Source organism: Lepisosteus oculatus, chromosome 7, assembly GCF_040954835.1.
Source record: "Lepisosteus oculatus isolate fLepOcu1 chromosome 7, fLepOcu1.hap2, whole genome shotgun sequence".
Classification (NCBI taxonomy): domain Eukaryota; kingdom Metazoa; phylum Chordata; class Actinopteri; order Semionotiformes; family Lepisosteidae; genus Lepisosteus; species Lepisosteus oculatus.
In genome coordinates, this window is record NC_090702.1 from 36,701,288 (window position 1) to 36,721,679 (window position 20,392).

General features: G+C 35.0%; 1 protein-coding gene across 3 annotated transcripts in view; it reads right to left on the reverse strand.

The window, feature by feature from the left end:
* The window catches only part of gramd4a (GRAM domain containing 4a), a 75,392-nt gene extending 56,854 nt beyond the window's left edge, over positions 1-18,538 (reverse strand). For 2 of the 3 annotated variants that reach the window (XM_006633437.3, XM_069192456.1), the window contains exons 1-2: positions 18,249-18,538; positions 4,550-4,757 (exon numbers count right to left, since the gene is read on the reverse strand). In XM_006633437.3, coding sequence (XP_006633500.3) covers positions 4,550-4,757; positions 18,249-18,277 — 237 coding nt within the window. In that variant the 5' untranslated portion in view covers positions 18,278-18,538. The remainder of the gene's footprint in view (positions 1-4,549; positions 4,758-18,248) is intronic. The other variant, XM_069192457.1, reaches the window with a different exon arrangement.
* Between the last annotated feature and the right edge of the window lie 1,854 nt (positions 18,539-20,392).

A 20,392-nucleotide genomic window follows, 5' to 3' on the forward strand; every position in this document is an offset into this window, starting at 1 on the left:
TAATTCAAAGAATAGATAAACTATATTACATAACATATATATAGTTGTGCATCTGCCTAAAAATAGCCAAAATTAAAAGACAAAAAGTTGAGATACAATCAGATTATATTGCCCATGTCAACTATTTTGAGCTGCAACAGTAATTCCAAAATCCCATTGCTAGAAAAAGCAGAAGATAGAAGACAAATGGTTTTAACTACAAATGCTCATATGTATTAAAAGTGATTATTGCATCAATCTACACGTTAAAATGTCCTGTATGCTATCTGGTGAAATTGCTACTGATACAGTGGCGGACATTTTCTTATTTGAGTGTGACCAATGAAAATACTGCAAAAAAAGTTTGTGTTTGCATTTTAACAAATACATTTTTTTTCACAAATGAAAATAAGAAGGCTATATGTTGGATTTGACAGGATAACATGGCCATGTTCAAAGACTATGATCTCTATAGACATTTTACAATGAAGCATGGTAATTATGGCATCTGCTTAACAGCTCAGGAATGAGCAAGGAAAGCTGATAACCTTGCTGTGAACTTAATTTCAGCAAAATGTTTTTGTGAGACAAGTGGCATTTCAAAAAGCAGCTACAAAGGCAAGTTTTATGTTAGTGCATTTAAGAGCACTTAAAATAAAACGCTTGCTAAAGCTAATCAAAGAATGCATGGTCAAATCTTCTGGCATGCTGTTCTCTGCACCCAAATAAAGTTAAAGAGCATTAGTTTGTCACAAAGAACTATTACTTGCCATGAAGAAGTAAGATTTGGCTTCTAAGTTGAACAATAACGTGCAGTGCTTTATGTTATGAATAAGCTCTTGCAGACAGCACTGAATCAAGGACACAGCACAGCTCTCAATCTTTATTATTAATGGCAAATATGAAACTACCAAGGAATTTTTTTCAGTAAAATCAACTAAAGGAACAACAAAGGCACTTGATTTATAAGAGAATGGGTCTGGCTGCCTTTGCACTATACTAAACATCTAGAGGGCACTCAGCAGAAGTTGTTCACACTGTAGTGAGAATAGTGAACTACGTAAGAGCAAAGGGAATAATGACTGGCAATTAATTTCCCTTATAGAACACATTGACACTTAGCATTAGGACTTACTTTAAAAAACACCTACTGGATAAATTAAGGAAAGCTAAAAGAACAGCTATAAATGAGAACAGGCCATTCAGCCCATCTTAACCATCCTTAGTGAATACCTCTGCGAAAAACTATTTCAGCATCACTCATGTCCCTCTCACTGTCCAGAGATGTAACATTATTGTCCTTGTCCATCATATAGAGTCGTAGTATTGAAAGAACCTTTTATTATTTATTTTAGCCTCCACTAAAATACTCCTTTTCATCTCTGTTGGTCTTTCTAATATAATTTTTTACCTGTGATTGCAATAGACTCTACTTATTTTCTTTCACCAATCACCATTGTTTTGAAATAATTTTATTAAGTGCTTAATTCTCCATTAGATTTATCCTTATTGAAGCCATTAGTCTTAAAAGCAAAATGCCAAGTCTACTGTATGGCAAATATGATCTGTGCCTACTGTTTTGGACAACAGTTTTTCAAATCAGAAACATACTAACAGAAACAATATTTGTTGTGTAAAAAATAAATGAAGGTGTCAGTGCATTACAAAAAACAAAGCCTATGCTATGCCAATGATTTCTAGTGAATACCCCCGAAAATTATTTTGAGGCTAGATTTGTATATCAGAAAAAGTAGTTATATTATATTGTAAGAAAGTCTGGTAATGGTAAAGGTGAGAAACAATCATGGGTTAAACTTAATTTCCTCCTTTGTTTATAACCATTTGATGTTATTTTTGTTATTCTGAAAACAATACTGCATCAGATCTGTCAATTATGGATTTAGTTAAGTACAATACCAAGGATGTTACTTATTAGATCTGTGATGTCATGCACTGCCATTGTATTTGCAGGATTATCCGTAAGCACAGTCAAAGCAGGACACCATCAGAAGAGGATGCCCTGCTCTATAAACACGACAACATGCTTCAGTTGCCTAATCTAATAAAGACAGTAGCTTATTTGGAAAATCTTATTACATGTGGCAGTAAATACAAATTAGTAATGAGAATATTGCTGTTATAATGAATATGGTAGTGTTTCCATAATATGGAACAGGCATGTTTTCCCTACTTTTTTCGCTTCTTGTACCTTCTTAATTTCCAGATCAAATCATTAACATCTGCACAATCATGAACACCACTGCACAACTTTTGTGTCCATGGTGTCCATGGAAAAAGCTCATTGCGTATGGTGAACAGAGAACAGCCTAGGGTATAACAGAAAAAAACTTAAGATGCATTATGTAACACTCTGTGATGTGAGAAAATAAACACCTCATACATTTTTGTTCTTTCATTCCTTGAAGCTGTGTTGTATAATTTTGGCTCTAGGCGAAAAAGTCTGTAAACTTCCAATGAAACATTATGTATGCAGCTATACTAAGAATTTAATGTGCTGAGTTTCATAAAACTGCATAATATAATATTATATTATAATGTTATATAATTATAAACTAGGATTTTGGGAAATATATACTAAGCAGATGTCAAAGTGCACAACAGTTTTGCATTCTTAAGAAAACAAAAGTGTGTTTTGTGTTTTCATGTTAGAGAGAGGAAAAAATAGTGTGCATAAAATTAATTTTAATTAAATCTGCAAGAGTTATTACTCATTTTAACAGTGGTATTCCATGTTTTCCTGTGCTTGCATACCAAAGAGCTAAAGTCAGCAATAAGGGTGAATTGTAAAGATAATCTTTTTTCACCCAGGCTTCTCTCCTTTGTAAGTGAGAAAGAATCAAAACTTAACTGACATTGTAAGAGGTTTTCTTTTTTTACTGCCCTTAAATGTAAGCTCCTTTAGGAAAAGGTTATGCTTTTCATACGGACAGTGCCAGGGAGTATGGATACTATTTATTGTGGACGTGACTAATCATGCTTTCTGCAGCTGTCTGAGGTATCATTCTCCAGGCCTTTGCCTGTAAATGATAAGCTCAGCACTTGGTGAAACATGTACACCCAATTACCCACACTGCAGTTATGTAATTCCTCTGAACTGCCATGAAAACTTTAGGACCAGTAATTCAACATAGTCTGATACTAGCGTTATAGGTTCAGTAGTTCCTGAGCTGTGTCCACCCTGCATTCTTTTAATTAAGCTGCTACCAAATGCAAAGCGTCTCATTGTAGTCTTTGACTGAGACGCCTGAGAAGCAAGAGATCATGGTTTTAAATCCACATAAGCAAGCCCTGACCCTGTCAGAGGCTGGGTACATTGCACTGCAGTCCAAATGTAGTCCAAATCAGAACTGGCATTTTTATAAGTGTAGCAGACATCATGTAGTGGAGACTTTCTATTGCAGCAAATGATTTGTTATGAAATTTGTATAACGTGATTTATTATACAATCTCTCCCTAATTTTTGTTTTTGTTTTCACAGTACAATCCATAGCTTAGCTTTTAAAATGGAATTTAATTAAATATTCACAGTTAAACTGCAGAAAGAATAAAGAGGACGACAGATGCTAACGCCACATATGCCTCACATCTGTTTCAAATTAACAGAAAAGGAATAAAAAGGGACAACACAAAAAAGTTCATGTCAATCTCAAATGAATGAAAAAAGTATCAAAGTATCAGGGACAGTCATTTCAGTTCAAGTGATTTTTACTCCATATGCAATAGATTAAACATACATTCACGGAAGTGTAGTACAGATTAAAATTCAAGAAACCTAAACTGCCTTTATTTGACCATTTATATTGAATACCAATCAGTGAAATTGGCCTTTTCTGATTGTATTAATAACAAATTGTTTCACTACACATATCTTAACACTTGACAAAGTATGTTTAGCCTGAATTACTACTACTACTAATAATAATGCTATTAAAATGTATTTAAATGAACACAGTTCGGTAGCACTGCGATATTCACAATTTCTCCCTAATTCTTTAGAATTTCTCTGACTTGGGATTTTATGCAACAGCCTCAAGAGACACCTTGCATGACACAGGACATTATCTGAAAATAAAACACATTTTTTTCATAAATATGTTGTGATATCAATTTAATTCCCAATGAGCATATTCACTTTCATGTTATGACAATATGAAATATTTAGGTAAAAATTCCATCATATAAACAAGAAAATTAAAAACTCTTAATACCACATTTGATTAAAAACATTTACATCTAAAATTGATCCATCATATTTAATGGTGTACAGAAAATCCATTATAAAGACACAGAACTAAATACTTACAAGAATGAAAGAGGCTTGTGACACATGTAACTGCATGTAACTGCACATCTAAGCAAATGATTACTACATTAGTTAAGTTAACCGTAAGTGTGAGGCATACAAACATAAGATAAACTAGACACACTGTACCCTAATTCTACACTATCCATGCTAGACATGCTTTACTGTTCATGCATCAGTAAAGAATAAAAACAATGTGTAAGAACTGTTATAGTAAGATAACAAAATGGCATAAAATGTACTTACAGGGTCTCTGATATCTTCAGTGTCTTTTAAAGAAGCCCGAGGTTTCACTGGAATTTCATCGTTACATTCATTGTCAGATGCATTGGGAGATTCGGCTAGATCAAGGAATTCATCTCGCTTGTGACCTCTAAACCTTATTTTGTCCAATCGCTTTAGCATGTTCAAAAGAGAGATCTTCTGCTTTACCTTAACATGATGAATGGCATCCCTAGAGGAAAAAAGAAAGGATATCAGAACAAGAGCTGAAAAGATTAACATAGCAGAGAACACAGAAGCACAAAACATGAATGTGCTTGAATGTACAAACTCTACTGTGGAATTCTAAATTGCTTCTTTAAATCAACATCCTGGTAGAAATAATGTTACGGAACTGACTAAGAATAAAGTTTTAAGAATTTCATCAATTTACCTCAATATTAAATGAGAAGAATTAAAGAGAAGATGTTTGTTTAGAAGACAAATTCTAATTAGTATGTAATAATAATACGTTTTGGTTTATTACTACCTATGCATTGGGGGCAGCAGACTAAAAAGATAATCCTCTGAAATTCATTCCAAAATAAATACCGTCATTCTGTTCAATTTCATGAATAACACACACTCAATGTACAGTATGTTCACACTGCAGTATCATACCACTGGGTTGTTTCAGGACAATGGAATTATATAACGTTTAAAGGCATATGATGAAAAATTAGTTTTTATTAATAGTTGTTCAACATACTGTACACTGTATCCTAATACTTCATTATATATCCTAATCTACCTATTGACCTTTACAATGCATACAGTGAATGCAGCATAATTGTCAGTGTTTTCTCACCATTTACAGTACAAATAGAAACTTCGAGAAAAAAGTCTTACTGTAAACACAACGTTTCACTGCTTTAAAACAGCAAATGACAGCAAGGTTCATACAAGCTATTCCAAACATTTTTACCTAGACCAAATGTGCAAACAGTTCATATTAGAATGAGAGCTAAAATACAATGTTGATTAAACATGCTCTACATTTCTTCATTACTCAGACAGAACTTCATGGCTCAAAAAGTCATTATCCCTCCCTGGCTATTTGTATTGGATTGTACAAACAAGAATCAGCTGTGCCAGCCCACACCCCCTCACCTCCCTGTGTGTCTCATTTATCAATCGCAAATTGGCTAATACTTTAATGAAGAAAAGGTAAGAAGAATGTGTCAAAACTTTCAGCTGAGTGGATTTCAAAGTAACAGGAAATATTTAAAGATGATGCTATTATTAATCCATGATGGAACACAAAATAACAGAAAACAGAGACACATGAAGCCGGTATAAAAACAAGCATTTAAACCCACAGTTCAGGACCACAGTGACAATGCTTGAGCTAGCCTGGGCTGTGGTTTTCCTTAGGAGACCTGTTTTTAAGACAGCTAGATTTTGGAGATCTGGGCATATTGCTAGTGCTGTAAATGTATTTTGTTTTAGTTTCCAAATCATAATGCAATGTTTCCAATTACAGTGAAACTGCACAGTTTTAGCAATTTCAGGCTATGCACAAATTATTTAATCACTATGCATATTATATCACACACTGAACAATGCATGTATTTATTTAATATATTAATTATTATTAATATTTTATTAAAAACTTGCATGTGGATATTAAAAACTTTTAAGGGCAAGACTTCAGCAAATATTAGAAAAAACTAAAGAGAAAAGTACTGAAATACATTGATTACAGGAGAATTCAGGTAGTCACCTTTCGTAGCAATTACAGCCACACTCCTTTTGGGGTAAGTCTCCACCAACTCTGCACTCTGCACTGAGTTGGTGTACTTTTTTCCATTCTTCTGGACAGATATGTTCAAACTTTTGTTTGCTTCAGGATCACTTACTGACAGCAGATTTCAAGATTCTTCACAGATTCCCTGATTTGACTGGATCATTCAAGAACATTATTCACTTTCTTATCCTAAGGAGACCCCAGTGCAGCCTTGGCCTTGTGCTTTGAATTAATGTTACAAAACTCTTGCCCGGCTGCTCAGTTTGGAGGCACTGGCTAGATCTAGGCAGTGTCCGGTTGCCTTACACGTCTTCGTAAATAGTTTCACCATTCTTAAAAAGATATTCAAAGTCTTTGAAATGTTTTAATACTCTTGTATTGATCTGCGACTTCATACAACTTCCCTGAGTTGCTTTGAAAGCTCCCTCATCTTCGTGGTTGCAGCTCTGGTTAAAATCACTAGCTGGCCAAGAAACTCCAAACAGATGGGTGTATTTATTTTGAAATCACAAGAGCCACTAGTACTGCATGGAGAGATTCTGCTTATCATTAAGGTCATTTTGTGTACATAAATTAATTTACATTTCCTACAGCAATGTGTTTCAATACTTATACAAGCACGACTTTTCCATTGTTTCAAACTAATAAAATTTTTACTTCTTTTTTTCTTGTTTATTTGCTTTGGATGTGTACTGTAAATATATAACAAATATTAATTGCTATTTCAAGGTGTCATGGCTGCAACATTTAAAGCAACAAAATGTGAAAAGCATGCAGATTCTGAATACTTTTTCAAGTCACTGGAGATCTTAACATTTTGCAAAGAGAAAATGATCAATCTGATGAAATGGCTGACTGTGAAGTCACACTTATGAAGCCCTGACAGAGAAACTATGGCTAAAAAGCACTTTTAGAAATGAAATGGATACGATAATGCAGAAGGGAAGTCTGTTTTTAACATCTGGGATTCCCTGAAGTGGTTTCTAACTGCTTTTAGATTTCAAAACAATACTTAGCAATATCATAATCCACTATAGTGTAAGTCAAACATTATGAATATTTATTAATTCCCTTTATGATCTTGAAGTACTGCTCTCAGACCTTTATTTTCCCTATATTTCTAAAGTTTATTTTCCTATAAAGTTTTCTATCCATTAGACACACAGTGTGCAATTAACCAAACAGAAAGGCATCACTACTTTAAAGGTTGCTCAAACATATTTTTGCTATACTATATAGCTGTGTTACTTTTAATGGCTTGCACTTTTAAAGATTTTTTTTAAGGCAAAATCTCATTAAACCACAGAATGTCTGTGTGTGCCTTACAATCCGTGAGTGAAAATTAAACTCCTGTAACTACATAGAGAAGTCAGATCCCAAGCTCCAAAGAGCACCGCAATTATGCAGTGCAGCACCACATTGGGAATACCAACCATAAATTGTATGTCTAGTGTTATTTGCAATGAACTGTCTTAATAATGAAACAAGAATCAGGCACAAACTACAGCAGTGGTTCCCAACCCCGGTCCTGGAGGACCGATGTCCCTTTTGCTTTTTGATACAGACATGCTCCTAATCACAGGCTGATTTTTATAGATGGGGAATATTAAAATTTGCTTTAAGTTCTTGAAGCGTTGGAGGGAATGTATATCTGGTTTCAACTCCGTACCAAATTATTAGTTTAAATCCCCTCATTCAGGTGTGATGACTTAAATCCTTTGGAACTCTTCTGAAAATGTTCTTCATGAGCATGTTTAATAATCTAATAATCATGGTTTCCTAAGAAATAAGGGTCAGTAATCTGAGGAATGACTGATTAAAGTTTTGTTTAAAGTTGCAGGTTATTGTAAACAATGTGCTTGAATAAGGGTAATTTTAAAACTCAGAAACTCATGACTGAGTGCAGAAACAGGCAAAGCAAAAGCTGATAGGCCAAATGGTCTCCTATCGACCAGTTTTGAAGTTAGTGTTTAATTGATACAAGGATCTTACATAGCCATTTCTTGAAAAGAGTCAGGGTACTGGATTCGATAACGTGGCAAGGTAAATTCTTCTTTGAATAAAGCAGTACCTCCTATTTTCAGTTTTAAATGCAACTCCACAAAGAGCAAAACAAAAGAACACACAGACTACATATTTCTGTCATTAATGACTGCTTACTGAAAACTGTACATATCACCTATCTTAAAGAAGGAACAATTGTACAGTAAACTAATTCAACAACAAATCATACAGGTTAATTACTTAATACTACACTTATCAGCATTTTCTGTTGCCGCAGCATAAAATTAAAGACACTGATTGGTGTGCAAACACAAAACACACAATCTACTGATCTGAGCAAAACACAGCAAACAGTAAATAAATGCTGTACAGAAAAGGGCATTTTTATTAGCAAGACTCAAAATATCAATGTAGCACTGGTAAATAATATTAAAATAATCTTATAATAAAAAACAGCAATTCACAAACAAGTTAAAAAATGAAAAGGAATTTCTGTAATTTATGTTCTTATATCTTATTTACTGAAAGCAGGTGCTTTGGTGTCAGGTAAAGGACCTGTTACTGAGGGGTGTCCAGGTTCAACTTTAAGCTTTCAAAGTGCTTAACTTCTATTAGGTCCATCCTTGAGGTGAGATGTCAGTAGCTGTTAATCCAGGTTTTTTTGGCAGGAAAAAGCTTAGGCCAAGTGGTAGCCTCCAAACCCTCAGGTCCCTGTCCCTGTCCCTACCCTCACTTCTTAGCAATCAAACAGCTTAATTACTGTATGAGCTTGTGAACTATCTAGCCATCTTATTCTTGTAACTAAACAAGACATTACTTGACCATTTGACCACAACAACTATTTTGATTATGTAGGATTGATCAAAGGATTGATGTAAGCTGCCCATGATGCTGCCTGAGGAAGAGCTTTACGCTTTAAATGCATGGCTATTTGCTATTATCTGTTACATCAAGCGATCATTGTTTTCTTTTTGCTACTGAGTCTCTGTTTATGATTTTGCACTCATTGAGGCAATAACTCTTTTTTACAACAAAGCAACAAAGGGACACATTAATTGTTTGTGACCTGATCATCCAGCTGTGAGGAAACCCTGAGTTCTTTTTCTATGTTGATTACTAACATAGCACTCAAGGGTCAAAAACTAATGCGTGAGGTAATGCGATTACATACTATTTGTATTGATGGTTTCTTCTATTCGTGTAACATTGGTTAATTAAAGGAATTTAAAGTTTCTACAACAATTTCAACATTTTTTTAATCAATCTAGACCTGATAGGTGACATTTTCAGACCAAGGCACGAGACGAGAGATGCCTGCCTGGCAAATGATCTTAAGGTGTGTTACTATGAAACAGTATTTCAATATGGATTCCTGTGTACCCCTTGTCATCATTCACACTCGGAGCCAGTCTTCCAAAATTTAGCCCATCTGAAAATTGGATTTTTCTTATATCATGTTTAAAAACCTTTGTTTGGGAAACCTTCAAAACGTACCACAGATATTTGTTATATTTTGTTTGATATACCTTCATAAAAACTTAGGTCTAAAATTGAAATCTAAAACATCCTAGTCAGTAACTTTTTGTTCGTGGATGATTAAATGTTTAAATGGTCAAAACAGCCTGTTGCCGCTTTGATTAAATCAAAGTATGACACAGTCCTAAACAAAATGAGGCATTTCTTTAACTTTGCACTGTGCTTCCTGTCGAGATGAATGGTTATAATCGTACAAGAGGAAATTGCTTTATTGCAACACATTTGGAACAGCCAAAACTGAACCTCACTGCATTTTAAAACCTATAGAATAACAGATATAAATTATAATACCAAGGTACTCTTCTACAAGAATCCAAAGTGGATGGGACACCACTGTAGATTATTATGTGTGCTCCATCAACTGTGATGTTCTCCACTTCACCAGGAACCTCTTTATTGTCAAACCACACCATCACCCATACATCAATTTCAATTTCGAGACATAGCTGAGATTGACTTTCTAGGACAATGGCCTGTTTTAACACGGTCACCACGTTGAAATGAATACGTCTGATAAACTAAAAAGAAGTTTATTAAAGTTCTTATTTAAAATGGTTACTAAACTATTCAGCTTTCTTGGAGTACCAGGTAGTACGTATTACACTGTCCTGTAACCAAAAAAAAACATACCATTTATATTAAGTTTATTTTTGCAGGATATACTAGTTACCAGTATGTAGCAACTACATAAACTTTGCTAAGATAATCTTTTATTTACATACTAACGTGCTGTAGTGCACACATTTCCCACATGAGTTCATGACAGCTTAGTTTCACAACATTATCACTGGCAGAGCAACCTGTGATCTTTTTTTATAGATCCTACACAGAGCAAAATGGAAGACAACTGCCAGTTTTGTTAGCACTATATTACTTTATCTTTGCCAAGATGACCTTAAGTAATGCTTGAACACAAGGTTATTGCAACTTCAGACATGCAACATTCATAGATACTAAATGTTTTGCTTGATTCTCATAGATCTCATCAAAATAAATGAAAATAGGTAATTGCTTGGTGACCCCCCACAAGCAGCACATCACCAATGGGTTGTATTCACCTAAACATGGTAGAAAACTACAATCTCTGCAGGGATGGAGTAATCAGGGATTAATGAGGAGATTTTATGAACTGAACCTTTTACAAATTTTAGAAAACCGGTACCTTAACAAGTTGGAATCTTAAAGGCATATTTAGGACCACTTCCTTTTAATTTGGGGTGCCATTTGTCAAGACACATACTGAAGTGTATTGTTTTTAAATGACTAGCATTTTTCATCTCATCATAAACTGGGGGTTTGGTGGTTTTCTAATAAAATCTGAGGTAACAAAATGCCCCTTTTTGGTTTAGTTACCATGGAATAACCCACATATATCATTAGTATTAGAATAGTATTAGTAGTGGACAGCTACAGATATGAGCTATAATAATAAAACAACAACAACTAGATCTCCACATTCTTAACTTTATGAAAATATAAATCGTATTCCTATTAAGTATTACTAAGTGTAGAAAGAGACTAAGTTACCGTTTTCCTGGTATAGAACAGTATTTGAACAATAGACATACATAGCATACAGAAGCAGGATCATAGGGATTTTATATACCTGTGAAAAAAATCTAAAAGTGCAAATGTAAATTTAGTAAAAACAAACACTAAGACACAACCTAAATTTATAATTGATCATCCTTTGAATGATGGACCTAAAACATAACATCTATTTACTTCAGGGTATGCAGCTCAAAAACAAACCCCAAGGGTATAACTCAGAAAATTAGCTTGCCAGCTGACATAGTAGACATATGTAGATAGTGTTAGCCATTCACAAATTTGTATAAAATGGTGCAGAAACAATGCTCCACATGTCTGACGCTTATATTGTTATTGTAAACATTTGTGAAAGAAGAATAAGCTTTAAATATTCATATTGTAAAAAACAACCTATCAACACACAACTAGTAATGTCATCTCAATTAAGCAGTGTGTAGCTCACATTTGCCAAAGAGTGAATCAAAACAATTCTAAAATGATAGCTTTAAACTAGATGTCCACTATAAGATGTTTGCTATTCTATAGTTTTTTTTCTGAATTCTTGTCACTGTCATATTTTTCCTACAACTGTCACTTAAAACATCAATGGTCTTCATCTATTAACAAAACTGAAGCAACAGTACAGTAGCTTAGGCTTACCAAATTAAATGCAGAATAATTCAAACTGCATTTAAGGGGAAAAAAACATGACATTATGTAATATGTTTGTTACATTATCAAAAATCATTTTAATCAGAAATCAATTGATAATACTTTTTATCCTGATCTCTGCTTACTTGTTGCAACTTGTTACTTGGTTTAAATTAATGTACACTTTTCCTATCACTAAAAATATTAAAATCAAATGAACAACCTCACTAATAAATCATCTACAGTCCTTACAAATTGATCTATCCCTCCCAATTATGTCAAATTTAATTGCAAATGAAAATCATTTAATAACATACGATGCACACACATTTCTTAAAGGCGTATAAAAATGCTTAACCTGAACACTTATATGGTTGAACAATAGTTAAACGTCAGCAAAACCTGCCAAGGAAAATCCTAAACTAAAATATGTTGATTGCCTAAGCATTCGCCCTCTTGAGTGTATACCAACTTTGCACACCAGGACAGTGCAATTTTTGCCAATACATTATTGCAAACTTGTTCAGGCTCTATCAAGCTAGTTTGTGATCTCTGATACACAGAAACTTTCAAGTTCTAAAAGAAAAACATCCTGCTAGAATCCTTAACAGCACTCCTTAGTGTGACAGTTATTTATATATATGTGGTTTCTCAGCTGGTCTTGCTGCTTAACAACTATATAGAGCAGCAGCAATGTTGAAACAGCTCCAGTAATATCTCTCTATGATTTGTAAAAAAGGATGAGAGTATGAACATACTGCGAGTCAAAAAATTGTAACCTTGGTTAGTCAGTTAGTTGTATATAGGTCAAACAACAGAACTTTAAACACTCCTCTATTACTGCAGAGCTCTGATGAATAGTCAGTCTCTCAATTGGTCAGAGATAATCAGTTTCTTCGTAAATAAATGCCACTCCATCAGCATATAGATTTTTCCAACTGGCCTGTTTTTTAGAGTGAAAGTCTTGTGTAAAGGTTTTAATTCAAATGTACAAATTTAAAAAATAGTTGGAAAAATAGTTGGACTATTTCAAGAGCTAAAGATGATTTACTGTAATTTAGACCTAAATTATCTTGCTGATTTGAAGCACTTCATTTTTAATGTTAATTCTTAAAACTGACTACATTATAATGAAAACAAACACAAAAATGATTACTCATTGCAATGTCATGTTTTCATGAGAAATGATAAAAAGGACGTTTGAACAGCAGTGTTTTCCTATCCTACTATGCATAATCTGGCATAAATCATGACAGCTTTAAAACTTCCCCCAACAAAAATTATACAGTCAGTAGTAAACATTAAAAGAAAATAAAAAAAACATATCAACAACTGTTCAGTTAATTAAAGTCAAAGCTTTAAAAAATTAGATGGAAATTAGTTGCTTTTGAAGTGTGGAGCTTCAGAAGTCAACAGCCTATAAACTCTTCAAGTGCTAGAAATCTATTCATATTATACCGCAGCTCACCATGACTACATAATCATATGATTTCACATTTCTAAAAGGGATCACCTGTTCCATGTTGCTACCCTCCAATTCTCCTATTCTTGCTTAATCCTGGGGATTACACTGAGGAGCAGTGTGCCTCCTATTTCTCAGAAGCCATTGGCTGGGCGGCTGCAGCCACATTTGATTGTGGTCTTGTGTTTGTTTTTATGTAAACAGGAAAGTAAAGCTTCTTGGCATTGCCGACAAACTACAGAAAAATTAATACTTGGAAGCGAGAGGGCATGTGGCAGTTCAAGGGAGCATTCTGGTAAATTCAAATGATGCCCCTGGGCTTATTTGCTTCTTTCTGCTTTCTTTTACGAAAAAAAAGCTCTTTCACTGCATTGCTGTCTTGTATATGTTATAAGTGTTCTGTTTTGCTGAAGCTCTACAACAGAAAAAAAACAAAGAACTATTGAAACACACATGCTAAGAGTTTTTCTGAAAGGGTTTTTGCCATTTACCATTACAGAATTATTATCCACCCATCCCGGTTTCCAAATGCCAGACAGCATTTTGTGGATGGCTTTAAAAGAAAGGCCTGAATGATCAATTGTGTACTTTTTGATCAATGAATGACAAGTGATCTTAGGCACTCCTGACTATTTAAAGCACTGGTATATACTACCCATCCATCCATTTTCTAACTGCTTAATCCAGTACAGGGTGATGGGGGTGTCTATTCCGGCAAGCAATGGGTGAAAGGCATGATACACTCACAAGGCAGGATGTGACGCGAGTCCATCACACACTCACACCAGGGCCAATTCTCCCAGAAGCCAATTAATCTTCTAGCATGTCTTTGGACTATGGGAGGAAACTAGAGCACCCAGAGAAAACCCACACCCACACAGGAGGACAGAGAAACTCTATGCGATCGAGTTTTAAATACAACTATAGCATGTACCGTATGTGAAAAAAATTGAGTAACTGAGCTATCCATCCATGAACCAGCTGTATGTTACTGTTTGAACTTCTACTGGCTAGCCTTTAGACTTGAACAGCATTACAGCTGCTAGTCTTCCAGATACACAAATTATAAGAATAACAGCCACTGTCACTGCATGTGAGCACTTCTTTAATTTGAAGGCATGTACAGTTACTTGGATTGAAATAACGGTTTGAATTAAGATTGATTTAAAACAAATTCTTCTTGTTAGCTACTGAATACTGACATCAATTGCTCATTTTACATTAAGAAGCATATGTGAGACAGATAACCTGTCCAATTTTCAAAAAACAATTATTCCAGAACCAGAACCTCACAAATCATTTAGGTTTTTTATTTCCCCCTGCTTTACTTGAAGTGGTGTTTACTTACTTTGCATTAAAGAATGTTTTAAAGCGTGCATGCCATCTGGTACAATTCCAAGGATAATCATAATGCCCAGTTAGCACAATGCCAGGCTATCCAGGCCATTTGGAAATATGATAGCACATTTGTGGTCTGGCAATCAGTGTTACATTCCTAGTACTTGGTACCAATATTCCGCAGTGTGTACATTATAATTTATATGCAATGATGAGACAATGGAGCAGCACAGTGGCACAGTGGTTAGTCTTGCTGCTTTGCAGGACTGGGGCCCTGGGTCCAGTTATAGACCTTGGTTGCTATATGTGTGAAGTTTGCCTCTTCTCCCCATGTTCACGTGCGTTTTCACCAGGTACTCTGGTTTCTTCCCACCGTCCAAGACTTACTGCAGGTTAATTGGCTTCTGGTTAAATTGGTCCTGGAGTGAGTGTGTGCATGTTTGTCTGTGTCTGTCTGCCCTGCGACAGACTGGTATCCTGTCCAGGTTGTATCCAGCCTTGTGCCTGTTGCTTGCAGGGATAGGTTCTGGTTCCCCCCTGAAGCTGTACTGGATAAAGTGGTTAGAAAACGGATGCATGGTTGGGTAAGTCAGTTAAACATCAAATATACTTTGTTTGTAGAAAAGATTTCATTGATCCCCTTGAACATCCACACCCTTCCAAGACAGCTTCACTAAGTTATGGATGCCCTTATGTTAAAATGAATTTGGTTGGTTTCTGAACCATTTCTGCACTGTTACATGAAACTTTGTCATCACTGTGGTTCCACCCTCAGACAGCTTCCTTCATTGGGCTAAAGAAGATGAAACTCCAACAGTGTGAGAACCTGACAGTAAATTGGGTGAGGTAACAGTACAAAACCAAGCTCCTAAATACACACCACTCGAAGCATCACTAAACATCATATTACTAAAGTGATTATTACTCAGATAGCAGCACGCAAAAAACAACTCAAAAAAAGAAGCAAGTCTCCTCTCATAAAGGCACCGCCATAGCAATTAACTAATGTCTAATTGCATCTTAAAACACAGTGATATTTCAGAACAACACCTGTGTTTCATACCTCTAGGGAAAACTGACATATTCACAAATGTCTCTACTTGTGTTGATCAATGGGCATTTTTGCACCCACCTGGTAGGCATTTTTGCACAAACACAAAGTTATAATTATTCCACCATGTACAATACTATACCATGAGATCCACCTACAATGCAGCAAGTCTATTTATTGATATAGACCATATCAATCCCAGCCATAGTGTCCTCTGGGGTATCAAACACTGGTCACTCAGACTGTTATTCATCACACAAAAAAGATAAACCTGTCCTTTTCTAAACCGTTCACTTGACTCATTTTAAATTATTTCGCTCATATCAATTTATGCCATAACTCTCCTGTGAACACCACACAGTTTTACACCTTCAGCAAACTAAAACTATGTTTCCTCACAACCATGATCCTTCCTCTATGACAATGCCCTCTTGTTCTGGAACAGCCACTTTTACAGCATGACTGCTAGCACCACACTTGGGGAAGTTAGGTACTAAGTAGTAAAACAAAAACATTCACACTTGCTGATTCAGTACCACACATGAGCATGACTGACTTCTGAGAGCAAAATTATTTTTTTTGCCCTCATACTGTATATAATAATAACTACTGATCCAATTTCAATAACTGGTTAGTCCAATACAGTGGCACAGTGAGCCATAGTGAGACTTATCCAGCATGAGGCAGGATACACACTGGACAGGATGTCAGTCTATGTAGAAATATAGATTTATTAATATTTAACTTATTAGCATTGCTGCTACTCTGTGTTGGACTGGCACCTACCCAGAGTAAAGTCCCGCCTTTCCTCCTCTTAAATCTTTGGCAGAAATAAGCTGCTTTCTGACAATGGAAGGGGGAAATATTTATCTCAACATTACCAGGACCAAGACAACAGTACAACTCCTTACTCTGACATCTTAAAAACGTGATATTTTTATAAAGTAGTAGGTAATGAAGCAAACAATGCTACACGGTTACAATAAAAAATTACATTGTAGTTTATGCTTTAATTGATAACAAACCTGACAGCACACCACTTAGATTAGTAGAGCATACGTCAAACCACAATGATTAACAACCTTTATTTAGCCTAAAGTAAGACATCACACTCTGACCTTATTTGCTATTTTTGGATACAACAGTTTGGTGTCCCTAACACTATGGGCCTCATTGTTCTACACTGTTCAATCGAACATGTGTTTAGGTTTTTTAAAAGCCAGACTGTGTCAGGAACAAAAGGGTTAGTATTTGAAGTTAAAAAAGTCAGTGTAGTTTATTTTCCTATATCTTCATATATCCACATAAACATTTTTATTCCAAGCCAAACTCCTTAATTTGATAACTTATTTTTACAATTTGTTCAGATATTCACCGGATAAATAACAGTTCCCGAATTACATGACAAATAGTTTAAATCCAAGTGTATTATCTTTTGTTACTACCTTCTGGGTCTACTGGGTGGGGGGGATCTTTATGCCTAATATTAATAAGAGGGAAAATATATTCTCCTTTTATAAGTAATGTATGCTTGTGACACTCAACATGACTAACCCTGTGAATTGTGCATTAATTTAACATTTGGTACATAACAACTGTTAATAGGTCTTGGACGTTCAAAGCCATCATCCTAAACTTAAATATTTATAAAGATCATATATATTACATTTCACATAAGTCGGTGATTGAATTGTACTTGTTAAGAAATGTCTCCTAACAACTAAAATACGTTATAAATATTTTAAGAGGAAATATTTGTTATCATCCGCTGTCCCCGGCCCTAGATAGAATACATTTTCACTAGTTTCAAGCAATGAATCAATATGTGCCCTCCACACCATAGTAACAGTAAGAAGCAGGAAACAGCAAGTACTTTTTTTAGGGCTCCTGTTATGCTTCTTAATAAGACAACGATTACCAATCCTCAAAATTGACACAGTGTATATCATTAATGAAATACATCCTTGAGCTAGAACACGTCTAGTGTGGTTAGAAATGCGACAAAGTAACAAAGGAAAGCAACAGAAGGTGTTGGCTCTGACACTGCATTCAAACGCGCGTACATAATAAGACATATATTTAAAATAATTATTTTACGGAAATAGCAATCATCGTCATATCAAAACAGACTGCACTAAGCGCAACGTTAGATGTATCATTATTCTTTTGCTTTGTTGTTTACTGAACAACACTGAGACGCCACAATCTGTGGCATCGTGTTACGCCACGATTTCACCCAATCCGACCAATAAATTGTAACATGTCGTGACCGAACAACGCAGACACTCCTTTAAAAATCAAACCTTGTCAAACCTGTTGCTCAATTCTTTTGATTTAATTGCATAAAAGAAAAAAACTTTCTTACCCAGCACGGAAATCGGAGCAAAGTTTCATTAACACTGAGATTGCTTCGGATTCAGAGGTTTATCTCCCTTGCACCTGCTGAGCGCTTTAAAATAAATATCCCGAAAACGAAGATTTATCGGGACAAAAAAATAAACATTTGACCTTACAAATGCAATCTCCCCATTAGGTATCCAAAAATGATGTTTGAACAGTTCCTTGCCTTGGTTCTTTTGTATTAATGACAATCCCCTCCGTGAAAAACCCGTCTCAGTTTCTCTTGTTGATTTTCAGTGAAGCACACAAGGACCAGACCAGGAAATTTCGTCAATGTCAGCGACTACATCCTTAAAGGGGCCGAATTTCGTGTTACTACATCCTCCAAGCACAGGGGGTCTCAAACCACCATATGTGTACATAGAATTAACATAAAACCTGTGCCTTTTATTAGGGAGTGTTATTTTTAAAATAAGATAAATATTGTTTTCAAAATATGAATTACAAAAACATAAGGATAACGTTTTAATTGCAGCCACCCATTGCCTTCCAACGAGCCAGGAGTAATCGGTAACATCTACATTTCTTTAACAGACATACACCTATCTTGTCATACAGGAATCTAAATAAATATTTGTTTTTTCAACCACGGGATGAATGGAAAGTGAAAGGCACAAGTCAAAGACCCGTTTCTTACTGCTACAAGTATGAGAAGAAAGAAACATCACTGGAATTAGTGAAGTAACACAACAATGGATGTCAGACGGACTTTCAGCGCTCAATGTCTTCAGTTAAAAGGCTGTCTTACATGCATTACATGTGTTTCATCTACTGTACATTTATGTTGCATTTCTTATTTTCACAGTGTGGGGAAATATACATGTAAAATACATAATATACTTATACAATGTATCTACACTGGGAAGGTTTACCACTGTTCCATGTTTTCACCATTTGTGGATAATGGCTCTCACTGTGGTTCGCTGGAGTCCCAAAGCTTTAGAAATGGCTTTATAACCTTTTCCAGACTGATAAATCTTAATTACTCTGTTTCTCATTTGTTCCTGAATTTCTTTGGATCACAGCTTGATGTCTAGCTTTTGAGGATCTTTTGGTCTACTTCACTTTGTCAGGCAGGTCCTATTTAAGTGATTTCTTGGTTGGGAACAGGTGTGGCAGTAATCAGGCCTGGGTGTGGCTAGAGAAATTGAACTCAGCTTTCCATAGATGTGATAAACCACAGTTGATTTATGTTTTAACGGGGGGGCAATCACTTTTTCACACAGGGCCATGTAGGTTTGGATTTTTTATATCCTCAATAATAAAAACCTTCATTTAAAAACTGCATTTTGTGTTTACTTGTGTTATCTTTGTCTAATATTTCAATTTGTTTTATAATCTGAAACGTATCAGTGTGACAAACATGCAAAAAAATAAGAAATCAGGAAGGGGACAAACACTTTTTCACATCACTGTATATAGTAAATATTTTCACATTCCAAAAGATTGATATTCACCTTCGTTAAGAACATACTGTAAGAAACGTTAGCAATGAAAGGACACCATTCGGCCCGTCTGTCTCTTAGCTTTTAGTAGATCACGTCCGAGCGTTGTTATTCCATCAGTTTCAAGATTAACAAAGAGCAATAAAGGGTAGTTCTTACAAGTTACTGCTCCAAAGCAACTTTTCTGAAAGCAATATTAAAAGACAATCTGGCAAAATGTAGATTTGGAAATACAAAATATAACTTAAGAGTACTTAAAACATATTTTTAAAATCCCCTAACTGTACCAGTTATTTAAAAAAAATCCAAATATTATTTTTGGACAGATATGGCAATATTTTTCATACCAGATGAATGCTTGTTTTGTAAAATACTTTATCTTGGTAAAGCATTATAACCATTGAAAATGAATTAAATTTGCTATCTATTTAAAATTATAGTCAGCACAGTCAGTTAAATAAATTAATGAGAAGAAAGAAAACACAACGTTTCGGCCATGGAGCCTTCTTCAGGTGTGAGTAACATTGTGTTTTCTTTCTTCTCTTTTCAGCATAGAATAACCCTATTACTTGTTCATATATACTGTATTGCATATATAGTGTATACAATATCCTAAACATATATGATATAATAGAAGAATATCCCTTCAATCCCTTCAAGTAAT